Source organism: Poecilia formosa, unplaced genomic scaffold, assembly GCF_000485575.1.
Source record: "Poecilia formosa unplaced genomic scaffold, Poecilia_formosa-5.1.2 Scaffold135, whole genome shotgun sequence".
NCBI classification, from domain to species: Eukaryota; Metazoa; Chordata; class Actinopteri; order Cyprinodontiformes; family Poeciliidae; genus Poecilia; species Poecilia formosa.
In genome coordinates this window covers 785285-798459 of record NW_006800074.1, presented here as the reverse complement: position 1 = coordinate 798459, position 13175 = coordinate 785285, and the positions used below count along the sequence as shown (strand labels likewise).

At 37.9% G+C, this 13175-nt stretch overlaps 1 protein-coding gene across 8 annotated transcripts in view; it reads right to left on the bottom strand.

Annotated features, from left to right (window-relative positions):
* Window positions 1–13175, bottom strand: part of tmcc1a (transmembrane and coiled-coil domain family 1a) — a 46628-nt gene that overhangs the window by 20276 nt on the left and 13177 nt on the right. Inside the window, exon 1 of one of the 8 annotated variants that reach the window (XM_016676498.1) lies at window positions 11910–12500. The exons of the other annotated variants lie outside the window; for them this stretch is intronic. Within the exon in view, the coding sequence (XP_016531984.1) occupies window positions 11910–11948 (39 nt within the window). The 5' untranslated portion in view covers window positions 11949–12500. Of the gene's footprint in view, window positions 1–11909; window positions 12501–13175 lie in introns of those variants that run through there. 8 annotated transcript variants of the gene reach the window in all.

Sequence of the window (13175 nt, the reverse complement as noted above, 5' to 3'; positions counted from 1 at the left end):
TTAAGCAGTGAAAAACTTGCCAGACAAGGGGCCTCGTCATTTGGAGCTTAACTTGGACCAAGCCTGCAGCTTGGCCAAATATTTATGTGAAAGTCCAGAGACAGAAGACAGACTGATTCTGATGTAGCTGAGGGTTAAAGTATAGATTAACCAAATAAAATTGTTAGTGAGATCAAAACAAGAAGTATTAACTAAAGGTTTGATGCTGTTAGAACAATTTTACAATTTTCTCCCTAAAACTATGCTTTCAACTACAGCTTTTGTATTTTTCTTGCGTCAGTGTACCCTTTATGCGACGGTCACTGATCACATTGTGGCTTGATCTGGGGGTGAGAGAAGTTACATAAACAGAGAAGAGAGTAAGCTTTGTCTTCACAGACTGATGGGATTTCAGGTCTAAAAGAGGAGACAACCATGACTCGAGGCTTGGTCTGTTGGAAACGGCAACTTCTCTTAAAAAAAAAAAAAAAAAAAGAGAAGAGTCTTTTCCAACTTGTCCATGCGTCAGCACAATCAATGGTCCAGTGAGTGGTTACATAATGCATGAGTTACCGTAATGATAGGAATCATAATGACCAATGTTGTTGTTTACAACAGTCAGGTAGAAGAAAAAAAATGCAAATAACATGTATCGACATCCTTTAAGAATCTATATTTAGTATTTTTTTTTTTAAATAAAGTAAAAAATACATTCATTTCAATGTTGGATGGGTATGCAATCTTGTGAAAATGCACATGTCTAAGTGTTGTATCAGTGATGAAAACATGTGAAATTAAAGGGGATAATAATGATAAAGCATCTGCCTTGATAATAAATCTAAGACTTTACCAGTCTGATTTAACCTTAGCAAATGCATATAAATTCGGAGGCAATTCATAAGTAAGCCCCACTCAACACGGTGTGGTAAAAAAGTTATTCTACATTTGCTGCTGTCGCTTCCACTTCATTTTACTTTGTTACAATGATCTCTTGTGACATTTGAGGGTAACCATGGCGTTAAATACCGATATAAACAATGATGGGGATAGATATACGAGAGGGGAAGTGTTTATGGAAAGAAAACTAGCAGGAACACAATGTCAGATTAAAATATGCCTACATGAAAGGAAATGGTGTGCCAAGATGGGGAGACTAAATGTTTGTCTGTTGGAGGTGGTTGGTATTTGTTGGACCAGGCGCTGTTTATACTCCAACCAAGTTATGTAATGTTGAAACAGAAAGAGCTCTGGCCTAAACACAGGGTCGATTTTGCTGGATGCTGCACAATACTCAGTGCACCATGGGCAAGTGCATAAACCCCAAACACAATGCCAGTCTATTAATCAACAGGAAAATGAAGAATTCAGAACAAACAGTTCCGGCTTTTCACCCTGAAAGATTATCAAGCGTAGCCACACATCGTAGCCCTGTAATGACCTCACTGAACACTGTGATAAAGACGCATTAGTTGGTCTGAGCAAATGCACAGCTTCTCTCTTCAGTACAAATTAGGCCAGTGGAAAACAGCAGATTTCATAACAGGAAGACAGTTAATTAGGAGCAGAATTTGGTTAAAAGGAAGCTCTAATCAGTCAGAAAGCTATTAAGTATCTAATGAAAATCTAAGAGGATTCTCGCTGATCACCAGTCGAAGTTCATTTTACTAAAACTGAGCGGCTTTCACAAATGTTCTAGAAAGTTGTTTGCAACTATTGATGAATTTGTATTAGATTTAACAGTCCATCCTGTTGCTTTAATTGTGTTTAATAAAATTTCTGCAGTTATTTAGAAAAGTGATAGTCTCCTGTCTGTACTTTTCCATTTGCTCCAGTTAAGTGTGTATCATTCCTCATTGCCATATACTATTAGATACATTTAGAAATAAAGCTAATATAGCTATAGGCAACTGGAACGTCACTGATGGTGATGATGAAACATGACAACCAGTAGAAGCAAGAGTCCACCAGAGGGAGCTAAATATCAACTTATCAGGAGTCACCTGGGGTTGGTATAACTGACTCTGGATGATCTGTCTGCTTTCCAGCTTCTGGAAGATATTCTGTCTATAGCCAGCTTCTTTTTATTGCTTGCTTTGTGTCCTTATTCCCATGTCGTCACTCTGACAACCATGCTGACTTGGAACAGGTGGCATAAACAAATCACAGCAAGAAATAAGGTGATTTATGAATCATACCAAGCGCAAGAAGAAGGGAGGGTGTGAAAAGCAATGTCATAGCAAGACAAAATGGAAGGAGGAGTTACAAAAGATAATAAAACAACTGTATATGATTCAAAAGCCAATTAGAGACACAATGAGAAAGAGAAACTCTGCGTAATAGGGAGATATTGTGAGATTATAAGACTGGCATAGAGAAAGTAAATGCGTGTCTATGTACAATTAGAGAGGCGGCAGCAGCAAACTACACGAATGATTCTAAAGATTGTCAGGTACAAGGAAAGTTCTGGTTATTAGAGTAGAGAAAATATGCAGATATTTCCCTGGAGGGTGTGATCAGATTTTGAAATGTGTGTCCATGTGTGTTCAAACTGGGTCAGTAGAGCAGAGCAGAGCTGAGCTCAGCGATCTATGGTCTCATCCATAATTTATCAGAGTCACACAAATGGTACAGACTGAGCAGGGAGTGGCAGGGATGAAGAGCTTGGCCTTTCAACAAAGTCTGTCTGCTTTCTGCACTTAACACCTGCAACACTTAGAAAAGTTCCCTTGGAAACTCAATGATGTTTCAGTTTAAGGGGAGAAAAAACATTTTGTACTTTATTCAACCAGAAAAGACCCACTGAGTTTTATGTTAACATTTACAATGGCGTCCTAGTCAATATGACTGCCATCCGAAAGATTACTAAAGTATAAAACACTAACATCTTACACATTATAACATATATAAGGTCACAACGAATATAAACAAAACTAAAATTGTGTCCAATTTCATATGCAACAGGTAAACTAAACAAAATCTTTAAAAGATTAACATAAAACACATATGGAGAATTCAGGATTTTAAATTTGGGGAGGGAATGCCGAGAATACCTCTAAAAAAAGAAGTCTGAAACAACTTGATCTTCATACGAGAAAAGCATAATTCAACATGCAATGAGGAGTCAGAGTTTTATATTTGGGAGGAATATCAGACCTCACTGATAGATTGTGAAAGAAGCAGTAAAGCAATGTGAAGAAGCATTCATAAAAAACTACATGCCTGTTACCAAGCAAAGTAACAGGCATAGTACATAAAAGCAGAGTACATAAAAGTAGCAGATAAAGGTGTTTTTGTAGCCAGAATCTAATTCAGAAGAAATTTAGTTCAAGATTCAGATTTTCTTGAAGGATAGAATCATAATCATAGAATATAAAATTTGCTTTTTAGCATTCAAACTAGTTTAGAACGGCACAAGACTGTTGGCTCTGGTAAAGGACCCAATGTTGATGAAGCTGTGGATGTAACGGACTAATTCACAGGACCATCGGCATAAAAATGGAAATGAGTGTTTTATTTTCTTAATTAAGATTATTGACATGCAAAATAAGAGTGGGCTAAGAACAAACTCCAGGCAAGCACCTCTGAACACACAAAAGAACCTACGAAAGATACCCTCAGCTTTGACCCACCGAGATATTTTTGTCAGAAAATTATTAAACCAAGCTATGATATGATCCAGGGGTGTCAAATGGATCTAGGACAGTGAAAATATCTGCCGAGTGTTGTTTGCTAACTGCTTCAATAAAATCATTAATTACTTTGTTGCTTTTCCAAAAAGGGTAAGTGAAAGTTAAATTTGCCCAGTATAGAAGTCTTCAAAATGAAATTAGCAGAGGCATGATGTAGGTTAAGGTTGATCAAAGCATGGTCAGTGTCTGAAGGAACAGAAAAAAAAAAAAAAAAAAGGTATGTGGCAACCCTAGAACGGCTGAGAAAATACGATATAGACACAAATGCAAGCAAAGAGGGAAGACCAGCTGCAGGCCAAAAATAAACACACAAAGGATGACCCATAGTGACTCACTGCTGACACATATATATATATCTGCACAAAACCTCATACACAGCCAAAAGGAAAGAAAGAAAACATAACACCATCAGAGTCATTCTCAGAAAATAATTAAATCAATGAAAGGGAACAAAATACATGTAGTAAAGTGTGCATTCTGCTGAACGTACAGTAGGTTTGAATACTGGTGAATGATGAGTTTGATTAATACTGGTTGTCTATTAATAGAAGCGGTGGACGATGGAGAGATTACAGCAGACTCCTTCCTCATTTAGACCCATAATCAGAAAAACATCAAACTGTCTGTGAGGAAAATAAGATTATCTCTGCAAAACAGCTTTCCCGACAAGACTCCGTCCACCCTGCTGATCAACAACCACCATCATACACACACAAGCATTCCTGAGCCCCAAAAACTCTGCCTGTTCTTTTAAAATATCATATTAGGATATCAACTCTATGAAAGCTTTAATGCATGTGTTCAAGTAGGAAATGCAGATTGGGTTACAACCGCAAGCAGTGGGTGAGGGAAAAGGGCGTTGGCCTACATGTATAATGAAATGAATATTCAACAGCCTAATTAAACAGGCTGAGGCGACACTTCAAAGGGAACACAAACTGTTTGGGTGAAGAGTTCAAGCACACACAAAGCTGCACACATATGCAACACAGCATGATAGAAAAGATCCGAGCCTGCACAGACATTATGCACAGCACAGCAAACCATTTAGGTATGTGTTGAGAAATCCACTTTTGGCAAGGATCAGCTCATTTTCAGCTTAATCAGGCTGACTGGTGACCAGCTGGTCACAAACTCAAATATCAAGTATTTTTCTAATCAGTGACAACTGTCAAAGTTGCCATTTTAATCTATGAGGTGTGTAACATAAAATCAGAGGACGCACAGAGGTGTAAAAACCTATACGAAAGGAATTACTTTCTTCTTAGACTTTAGGGATAAGATAAAGGTTTAATGCAAAGTTGCTGGGTTTTTCTTCTCTAAAATGCTTCTCCTCAATGCCTGATTTGGAAATGTGGTAATCCTTTAAACATCTCAGGCTTAAGGTAAGAACTTATATGCTCTGAGGAATACGGAGGCTTGTGTTTTATTAATGCTATTTGTTAGTAAAATGCTGGAGACAGCTTATAATGTCAACTCATGACAACTCATTTTTGTCTTTGGTCTAAAACAATAAAGAAAATCTCGCTTTTGCAGTAACTGCTCTCACATGCTCTTGATATAAATATTTAAAGACCACACACAGCAGAAAGGTTAGAAAAAAAATATGAATGCTGCAGTTGTCTTTCTCTATTATACTTACTGACAAGATGCCAGAATCTACTTCAATCACGATCAGCAGGTCAAAAGCTTCACAAACGCATACAAAGTCTTACACCAAGGCATCTCTACACGAAACACATTTACTTAATTTGTCCCCCTTTACTAAAGCAACAGAGCATCCAGTGAACTTGGATCATTTTTAAAAGATCTGCCGTTTGTAGGTCATTACATAGGACTTGTTTAAATATATATCAGGAAGGGAAGTAGAGATTTCTCTAATGAAGTCTCTAGTGGGCCCTGTTTATATGTAGTATTTCAAACACTTACGAAAAATTGAGTCTTCCATGCTGACACTATACAGTATTGACACAAAGTCAGTGATTCAATGAAGTGAATCTAATTTTAGACAGCAGCTTTTTCTCTTGCTGTGAGAGGTCATCACTGCACCAGACAGGCTGATGAGGCGGCTGTGAGATCATTCGGGAAACCTGCGAGGATTCAGCTGGGTTGCGCTGCTTCAGCCCCCACCGTCTCTGAACATCACCCTGTTACCATGGAGACCAGCTCCACTGTCTGAGACTGGACACAGATGATAGGGAGAGCGATGCAGTGGGGGGTGAGGAAACCAAATTGAGGCGGCCTTTAAAACCGGGAGTGACAAAGTAAAGAATGTGGAGGTCAAAATAAAGAAATAAAGGTTGCTAAGGAAGAGAAACACACAGAGGTAACAAGGAGTGTGGTGGATACATGAACTGGAATATAAACACAAATAAAAGTCGCAATGTGCATAATATAATCACAGTAAAAATACAGCTGCTCACTGCACAGTGTTGGCCTTAAAAGTTTATAATGGAGTATCAGTGACTAAACAGCATCATACAGACCACAAGACATACGAGAAAGGTCAGGGAGAAAGCTATGGAGAAGTTAAAAGCAAGGTGTAAAAAAGGAATGAGTGTTGCACAACTGTAAGCTTACCAACAACTTTAATCAAAGAAGCAACCAAGAGCCCTATACTACCAAGATCTAAATTTCAGGTGGAATATCTGTTTAAAGGAGTTACTCTATTACTTTTGCATGCCACAAATCAGGCCTTTATGGAAGAGAGGTTTCGTGAAAGGGAATCCTAAAAGAAGATCATCATAACTCCTGTCTAACTATTCCTACTTCCATGTAGGGGACACAGAAAACATGTGAGAAGATTCTCTGTTTCAAAACTGATCTTTTCAGCATACAAGCAAATACCATCACAAACCCCTGGCAAACTTTTAGACATTTATTAGTAAACACATCTTAAAGTCACTGTTGGTCCTTCACATAAATTTCCAATGAAATACATTAAGGTTTGTGGTTGTAACTGTGACAACATGCAAAAGGAATGATTACTTTTGCAATGCGTAGTTGGATGACATAATGAAAACTGTTATGCTACATTGTGTGGACCTACAGAATTATCTGGAGGAAAAAATATTTTGTTATATTATGTAGTCACCTATAAGTAAAAGTAGTTTCACATAGTACGTAGTGCAATAAAAGCTTAAAAACAGAAGTGACCAGTGGCATTTACTTCCAATGTCTGGTCTTGGCCGGACACTTCCTGTTTGAACAAACAAATCAAATACCTCCACAGCCACAAACAGTAAAATGTATTTATAGGAATTTAAAAGCAATATTCACAAACAAATGAACCAAGACCAACATTAATTGTACTTAACTCGTAGCCAATACTGCTGTTTACTCTGGTGATCAATGATTATCTTGGTTAAATACATGCTGACATGATAAAGGTTCACTACTGGAAGAAACAATAAAGGTAAATCAATAATGCATAATGAAATAGAAAATAAAGGTGTGATTTGTTTGACATGATGGACTTAAGATCAGGACTTAGAGATATGACTGGATAATGACTAACGGCCACATTTGATAAGAGGCCCTATCGCCAGTACAGGAAGTAAGTCTTAACTCACTCATTGAAGAACAACTGTCGTATTCCAAATGTTAGTAGAAATCAAACTATAGATTATTAGATTAGTGGTAGCTTGTTGCAGTGCTTCCAAAGTTCACTGAATCCTCACCAGTAATCAGGTAGCACTGAGGAACTCTATCAGACACCATGCTTGCTCACAACAGCACACGCTTCTAGACACTACCTGAAAAACAACCGTCGATGGGTTGGTACTGAGCAAACACACAGGGATGACATCACCTCCAGTGTGAATCAAGAACACATGCTTCATTATCCTTTGGGCTGTCCCTCTCTTTCCCTGAAACTCGGTTGTTTGATTATGAAAGCTTCTTTGTTTTTCTTTACAAAGATTTTCAAGACGATATAGGGTGTCAGTGACTGGACAGGACACATGCATTAAAATGTGAGAAAACCCAATTTCTACTAAAGGTTTTCAGAACATGTAACACCACTGAAGTAAAACCTGGAGAAAAAAAAAAAAGAAAACAACCAATAGGCTGAAAGGGTGAGAAATTATTAAGAGCTCAGTGAAGAGGATGTAAAAACTAGCGAGGACAGAATAAGCCTCAGGGACCAGGTGATGTCCAGTTTCTCCCTCTCACTCACAACTCTTCTCCTATAGGGCCATAGCTCTAGACATACTGCCAAAAAATGTCAGAAACAATTTTCTACTTATAGACTTTTATGTCAATTAATTAAACCCAAGACTAGTAAAAACTAAATATTAGAGCTGGTCTAGTCTAATTCCAGCTATATGATAAAATTATGATCTTGATCAACGTATTTTAAATCTAAATATTAGGTGTTGTTATCCTGTCAATTAATTCCTGTCTGCCACACACCAGTGAGTCATGCAGCCGTGCTTTCTTTATTCAGTCAATATTTGAAAGTCAGCGTTGACATTGTTGTGTTCCCTTGTAATGTCAGTTTTTCCAACTTTACAAGTAACAGTAAATGTCCAAGTATGTGATCTACTACGGCCTCTTGAGGGATGGCTGTGCTGAGTGCAGCTGAAGCAATTTGTTGATTGTGACGACAATAAAAGCAAAGTGATTTATGAAGCAGAAAAACAGATGTATGTCTGCTTACAATTATCTAGAACCACATTAAAATATATTAGCAGGATGACCAGTAAGTCATATCAAAACAGAATAACTACAGCAGCATTAGCCTAGCACTTCAGCAAAGTCATCCAGATGGAAACCTTCTCAACAGGATTAAGAAAGAAGTTTATTATTTTTTTTCCCATATTAGTACATCATTAAATCAGACCAAATGTTTTCTGCTTAAGGTCATTTAAGATTACCAAAATTATTTTTGTTTGTTAAATGCCAGGAGGATGAGAGAAAAACTTCTTTTTAAAATGGCAAGATTTTTATTTTCTTCAGTCAGCAGATAAAATTACATTTTACTTCATGAAAAGCAAGTGCTTTTGTTAAGATTCATACAATAGTTTGCTAGTAGTTTGGCAAATTGTACCTGAAAGAATTGCTGCAACTTAGTGCTTTACAAGAATGACATCATCAGCTTGGTTTTTCCAAAACTTTAAAGGAAAAGCCATTTTATTCTATGTAAATTTTAGACTTTAAATACTTTTATTGTTATGCTGTTGTGAGTGAAAAAACATTAATCAGAGCATAAAATGGTGCACAAAAGGCAAAGATGTCCTACAAATCAGGCTTCATTCAGTAACAAAGAAACAAACAGAACCCAGAGACAGATTTTGCTAAATAAAGAACTAATCTCTAATTAATGAAAGCGCTATCAAAAGACAGCTTTGCTAGGTCAGAGGCTTTAAATGGAAAAGAAAAGCATGTTGGGTCTCAAGTACTTTTTTTCTCCCTTCATCTGACATCAGATCCACTTAACATTTGCCAAGTTTGAATCTTAATTCCATATACAGATTCAGATCTGTGGTCATTAAAGCATAAAATGGGAATACCGGGATAATTTGATTTATATAGCCATTAAGTAAAGGTTAAAATTTCATATCTAAAATTGTTGATTCTTTTTTATTTTTACGTTTTCATTTTTGGATTAACAACAACAAAAGGAATTGTGCGTTGTTTTAGTCTGCATGGATAATTTACAGCAATGTCACATCATGTGCACATGTAAACAAAAAGGAGACAAAGGATGAGCAGGAAGACAGGTGGGTTGAGAAAATTTGACTTGAGGCAAAGAAAAGAGGTCACCTACCAACCCCCTTCTTTTCCAATAATTCCCCCACCTACACGTTTTTGGGAAAAAAAACAAGTTGCAGACAGACCCGAAGAACACTATGATTACCAAAGACAAACGGTGTTAAAGTTTTTGAGGCTGAATATTTTTCAGCCAGAAAAATATTTTTATTAATGTAAAAGGTGCAGCCTCAAGGCTTGGCTTCAGTTTTTTAGCTCATATCCCAACAGAGCTTTTTCTTCCTTTTTACTGCTTAAACTCCTCTTACAACATCCCAATTAGAAAAACCCCTTTATCAGTTTAAAGTCTTGTACCTTAATAGGCTTTATTTTGGTATTTATGTTGTAAATTAATATTATTTGTGTGCTACTGTGTTGAAAATTTATGGAGAATACCAACTTAGGCATCACTGTCAAGTGTGGCATCATTTACCTGCAAATTTAGCCACAAGTCTTAAAATGTGTAATTGATATGACAGCTGGTGCAGGAAGTAAAAACCAGATCTTCAACATTTGCATGAGAAAGCACTTAAAACAAATGCAGATTTTTCTAACATGTAGACTTATTTAGAAAGGCAGAAGAAGACATAATTAATGTGACCAGTAAACCACTTTGTGCTCAACTTACTGGAGGAAACCAAAAACATGAAACCTCTAACTAATCATGCTGCAGCTCATTAGACTTGACCAAAAGATGTAAAAGAAAATGTGTTTTCCATATTAGCAGGAGCAGCAAATAAATAAATGTGACAGCTGGATGATTAAAAAGCTGTAAAGGTTTCCACTGATGTGTTTCTCTCTCAACTATCAGATTCTGTTCCCCTAAATAACAAGTAATGACATGTTTTAATACAGAACTCATGTACAATTAAGCTTCTTTTTTATATAACTAGATAAAGTCTAGCAAGATGAAGAAGGCAACATAATTTACACTGAGCACACAATCTGGTTTACGCTTATATGACCCATGTTGTAGACAAGAAAGAAACCAGGTATGTGGTACCTCACCGATTCATTAACATTTACAGTTTGTTTTCATTACAGCTCTAATTTATATCATTTTCCAAAAGTATTTGTACCCCTTGGAACTTTTCCACAATTTATCACGCTACAACCATAAACAAAGTACAAGAATAGCAAGAAAATAAAGTAATTGATGAAAGAAGTCATATTGGCACAAACAAAAGACGTAGAAGAAGATGGCCTGGTGAGATCAGACCCGAACAAAACTTTTCGGCCTCCGTGTAAAACTAACACACCATCCTCGCAGTGAACCATGGTGGTGGAAGCATTATGCAGTGGAGCGTGGACTAAATATAAACACCTGACACATGTCCCTCATTTCTACTCGCAACAAAGAAACACCTTGTATCCTTTCAACTACTAGCTAGAACTCTGTTATGGGTCTGTCAAATAAAATCCATACCGGTTCACTGGTGGCTATAATAACATGAGAAAAATGTGAAACACATCAAAAGGGTATAAATACATTTGTAAGGAACTGTATTCCGTGTCTATGAGGCTGCTCTTGGTTATTGTTAAAGTGGACTAATTGGAATTTTTTGTAGCTACAGAAAAATCCAATTTTAAGACACCCCTCATAAACCAGAGCACTCCCATCTCTTCCTTATTGGATTTACTATTAATTGCTCTTTTACTTGGCTTAGTAATTCTGCCAGTAGATCAGATTAGTTTTTACTATCTAAAAGCAAATTCAGAAGTATGTGGTGTTACCAGAACTACTGCATATGTATTAAAATAGGTCGGGAGGGTGTGGCTAGTCAACTAAATAATCAGAGCAAAACCTAGTTGTTATAAATAACAGACTGAGTTCAAGAACCAGAACACCGGGCTCTCAAAAATAATGTTATTGGTACTTAACACAACCTATCCACTCTCTTTATCCACATCACCACCAGGGGACAATCGTAAAACACACATTAACAGCCTGCTATCAAGACCGAGTCATAAATGCTCTCTAATCAAAAATAATCACACATATATGTGTATAGTTAAAGCCCATCCCTTGGAGAGACCTTGGATCGATTACAAAGACGAGCACGCTTGCAGCATTAGTGCGAGTTAATGTTTATAAGAGCCTGAATAAACTCAGAAGATGGACCACTCAGTTACCGCGTGCAACACGCCATCCAGAAGTGGAAAAAAAAAAAAAAAAATTTAAACACACAAAACAAAGCTTCCATTTTATCCAGAAATGTCAGAAGAGTGCAACTGATGCTTCTTGTGAAATACGGGTGCAGGACGATTTCCATCTTTTAACATAGATGTGGCTAGTTTTTAAATCAAGTTAAAACCTTAGCAAGGAGCATACTGTTAAGAAGTTTCATGACAGGTGGTGAAAAGAAGAAAAAAAGATTTAAAAGGATGTTACCTGGATTTCATTGCAAAATAAAAATAAATAAATAAATAAATAAAAAAGGAAACATTAGTGGATGGAGATATGAGCACACATTTGCGTGGAAAGCTTACCTTGGAGTATTGTCTACGAAGACTGAAACGCTGCACCATCCTCTCTGACTGACTGACAGACCCACAGCTGGAATCCCCGTTCTACTCCCCTCTGCTAACAGCCCTCCAAAGCACACACTGCCTCCAATAACACACTCCCCATTCACACACACGTGCTACAAACACACATGCTACCATCCTCTCTAAATAGCCACGGGTTCACACTGCACCCCTTCACTATGCAAACACAAGTGAGCAGAGAGGAGAGGAAACTGGGGAGAGACAAAAAAAAAAAGATGAAGTGGCTAAAGACAAACACATTTACTGTGTTTCCTCCACACTTGTATTCATAGTAAAGTGAGGTGTGTCATACTCACTCACTCACTCACTCACTCACTCACTCACTCACTCACTCACTCACAATCACATGGCCATCAATGCACAAATGATTTTCCATAAACACGGACGAAAATGAGACTTTACATTCACGCATGCAAACACCCGTCCACATTCTTCTCTGAAGACGGAGGCTGACGATACCCTCAGACACACACACACACACACAGCTACAGCTCAGCTCTCACTCATCTAGGACGAGGTAAGGTTGCCTCCTGCTTCCTGTCAATGTGCCGAAGGGTGGGGTGGTGAGAAGGATGAGGTGGAGGAGGTGCCGGTAGAGGGAATGAAAGGGAGGAGGGGGAGATGGAAAAGGAGGAGGAACCAGCTGACTGCTTGTAATAGCTCTCTCCAGGGATTGAGGGAAGGGGGGGGGGACAGTGAAGGGGAAACCAGAGGGTCAAAGGAAGCACAGTGGGAGGAAATTAAGGAGAGGAAGCAAAGAAGAAAAGAAAGAAATCGATCACTTGCTGAATATTCCTGATAAACTTCTTTTTTTTTTTTTTTTTTAAAAGGAGCCTTGAACCTTCAAGCCCCACAAACACCAGGATGCCAAGGTCAACTACGCTGTTACTATGGTAACTAAAAGTAGGGTATACATCATGTTGCAATTTTAAGGGTAGCCACAGCGACAGCTTGGATTGCCCTGATGACATTGCTACGTTGCTATGCTAATGCAGAGCTGTGAGCTGGAAATGAGCGAGTGGGTTCCGATCTCCTCCACCAGACCTCATGAGGTCCACGATCCTCTAAAGACTAAGAACGCTCGCATGTCTGCTCTCTGTTAGGGTGAGGTCACTCACACAGGACAGGAACTTTATTAAAGATAGTGTCTACATTAAAGCCGTTACTGAATGTAAGCACCTCTGCAGATGACTGAGATTTGCCAGA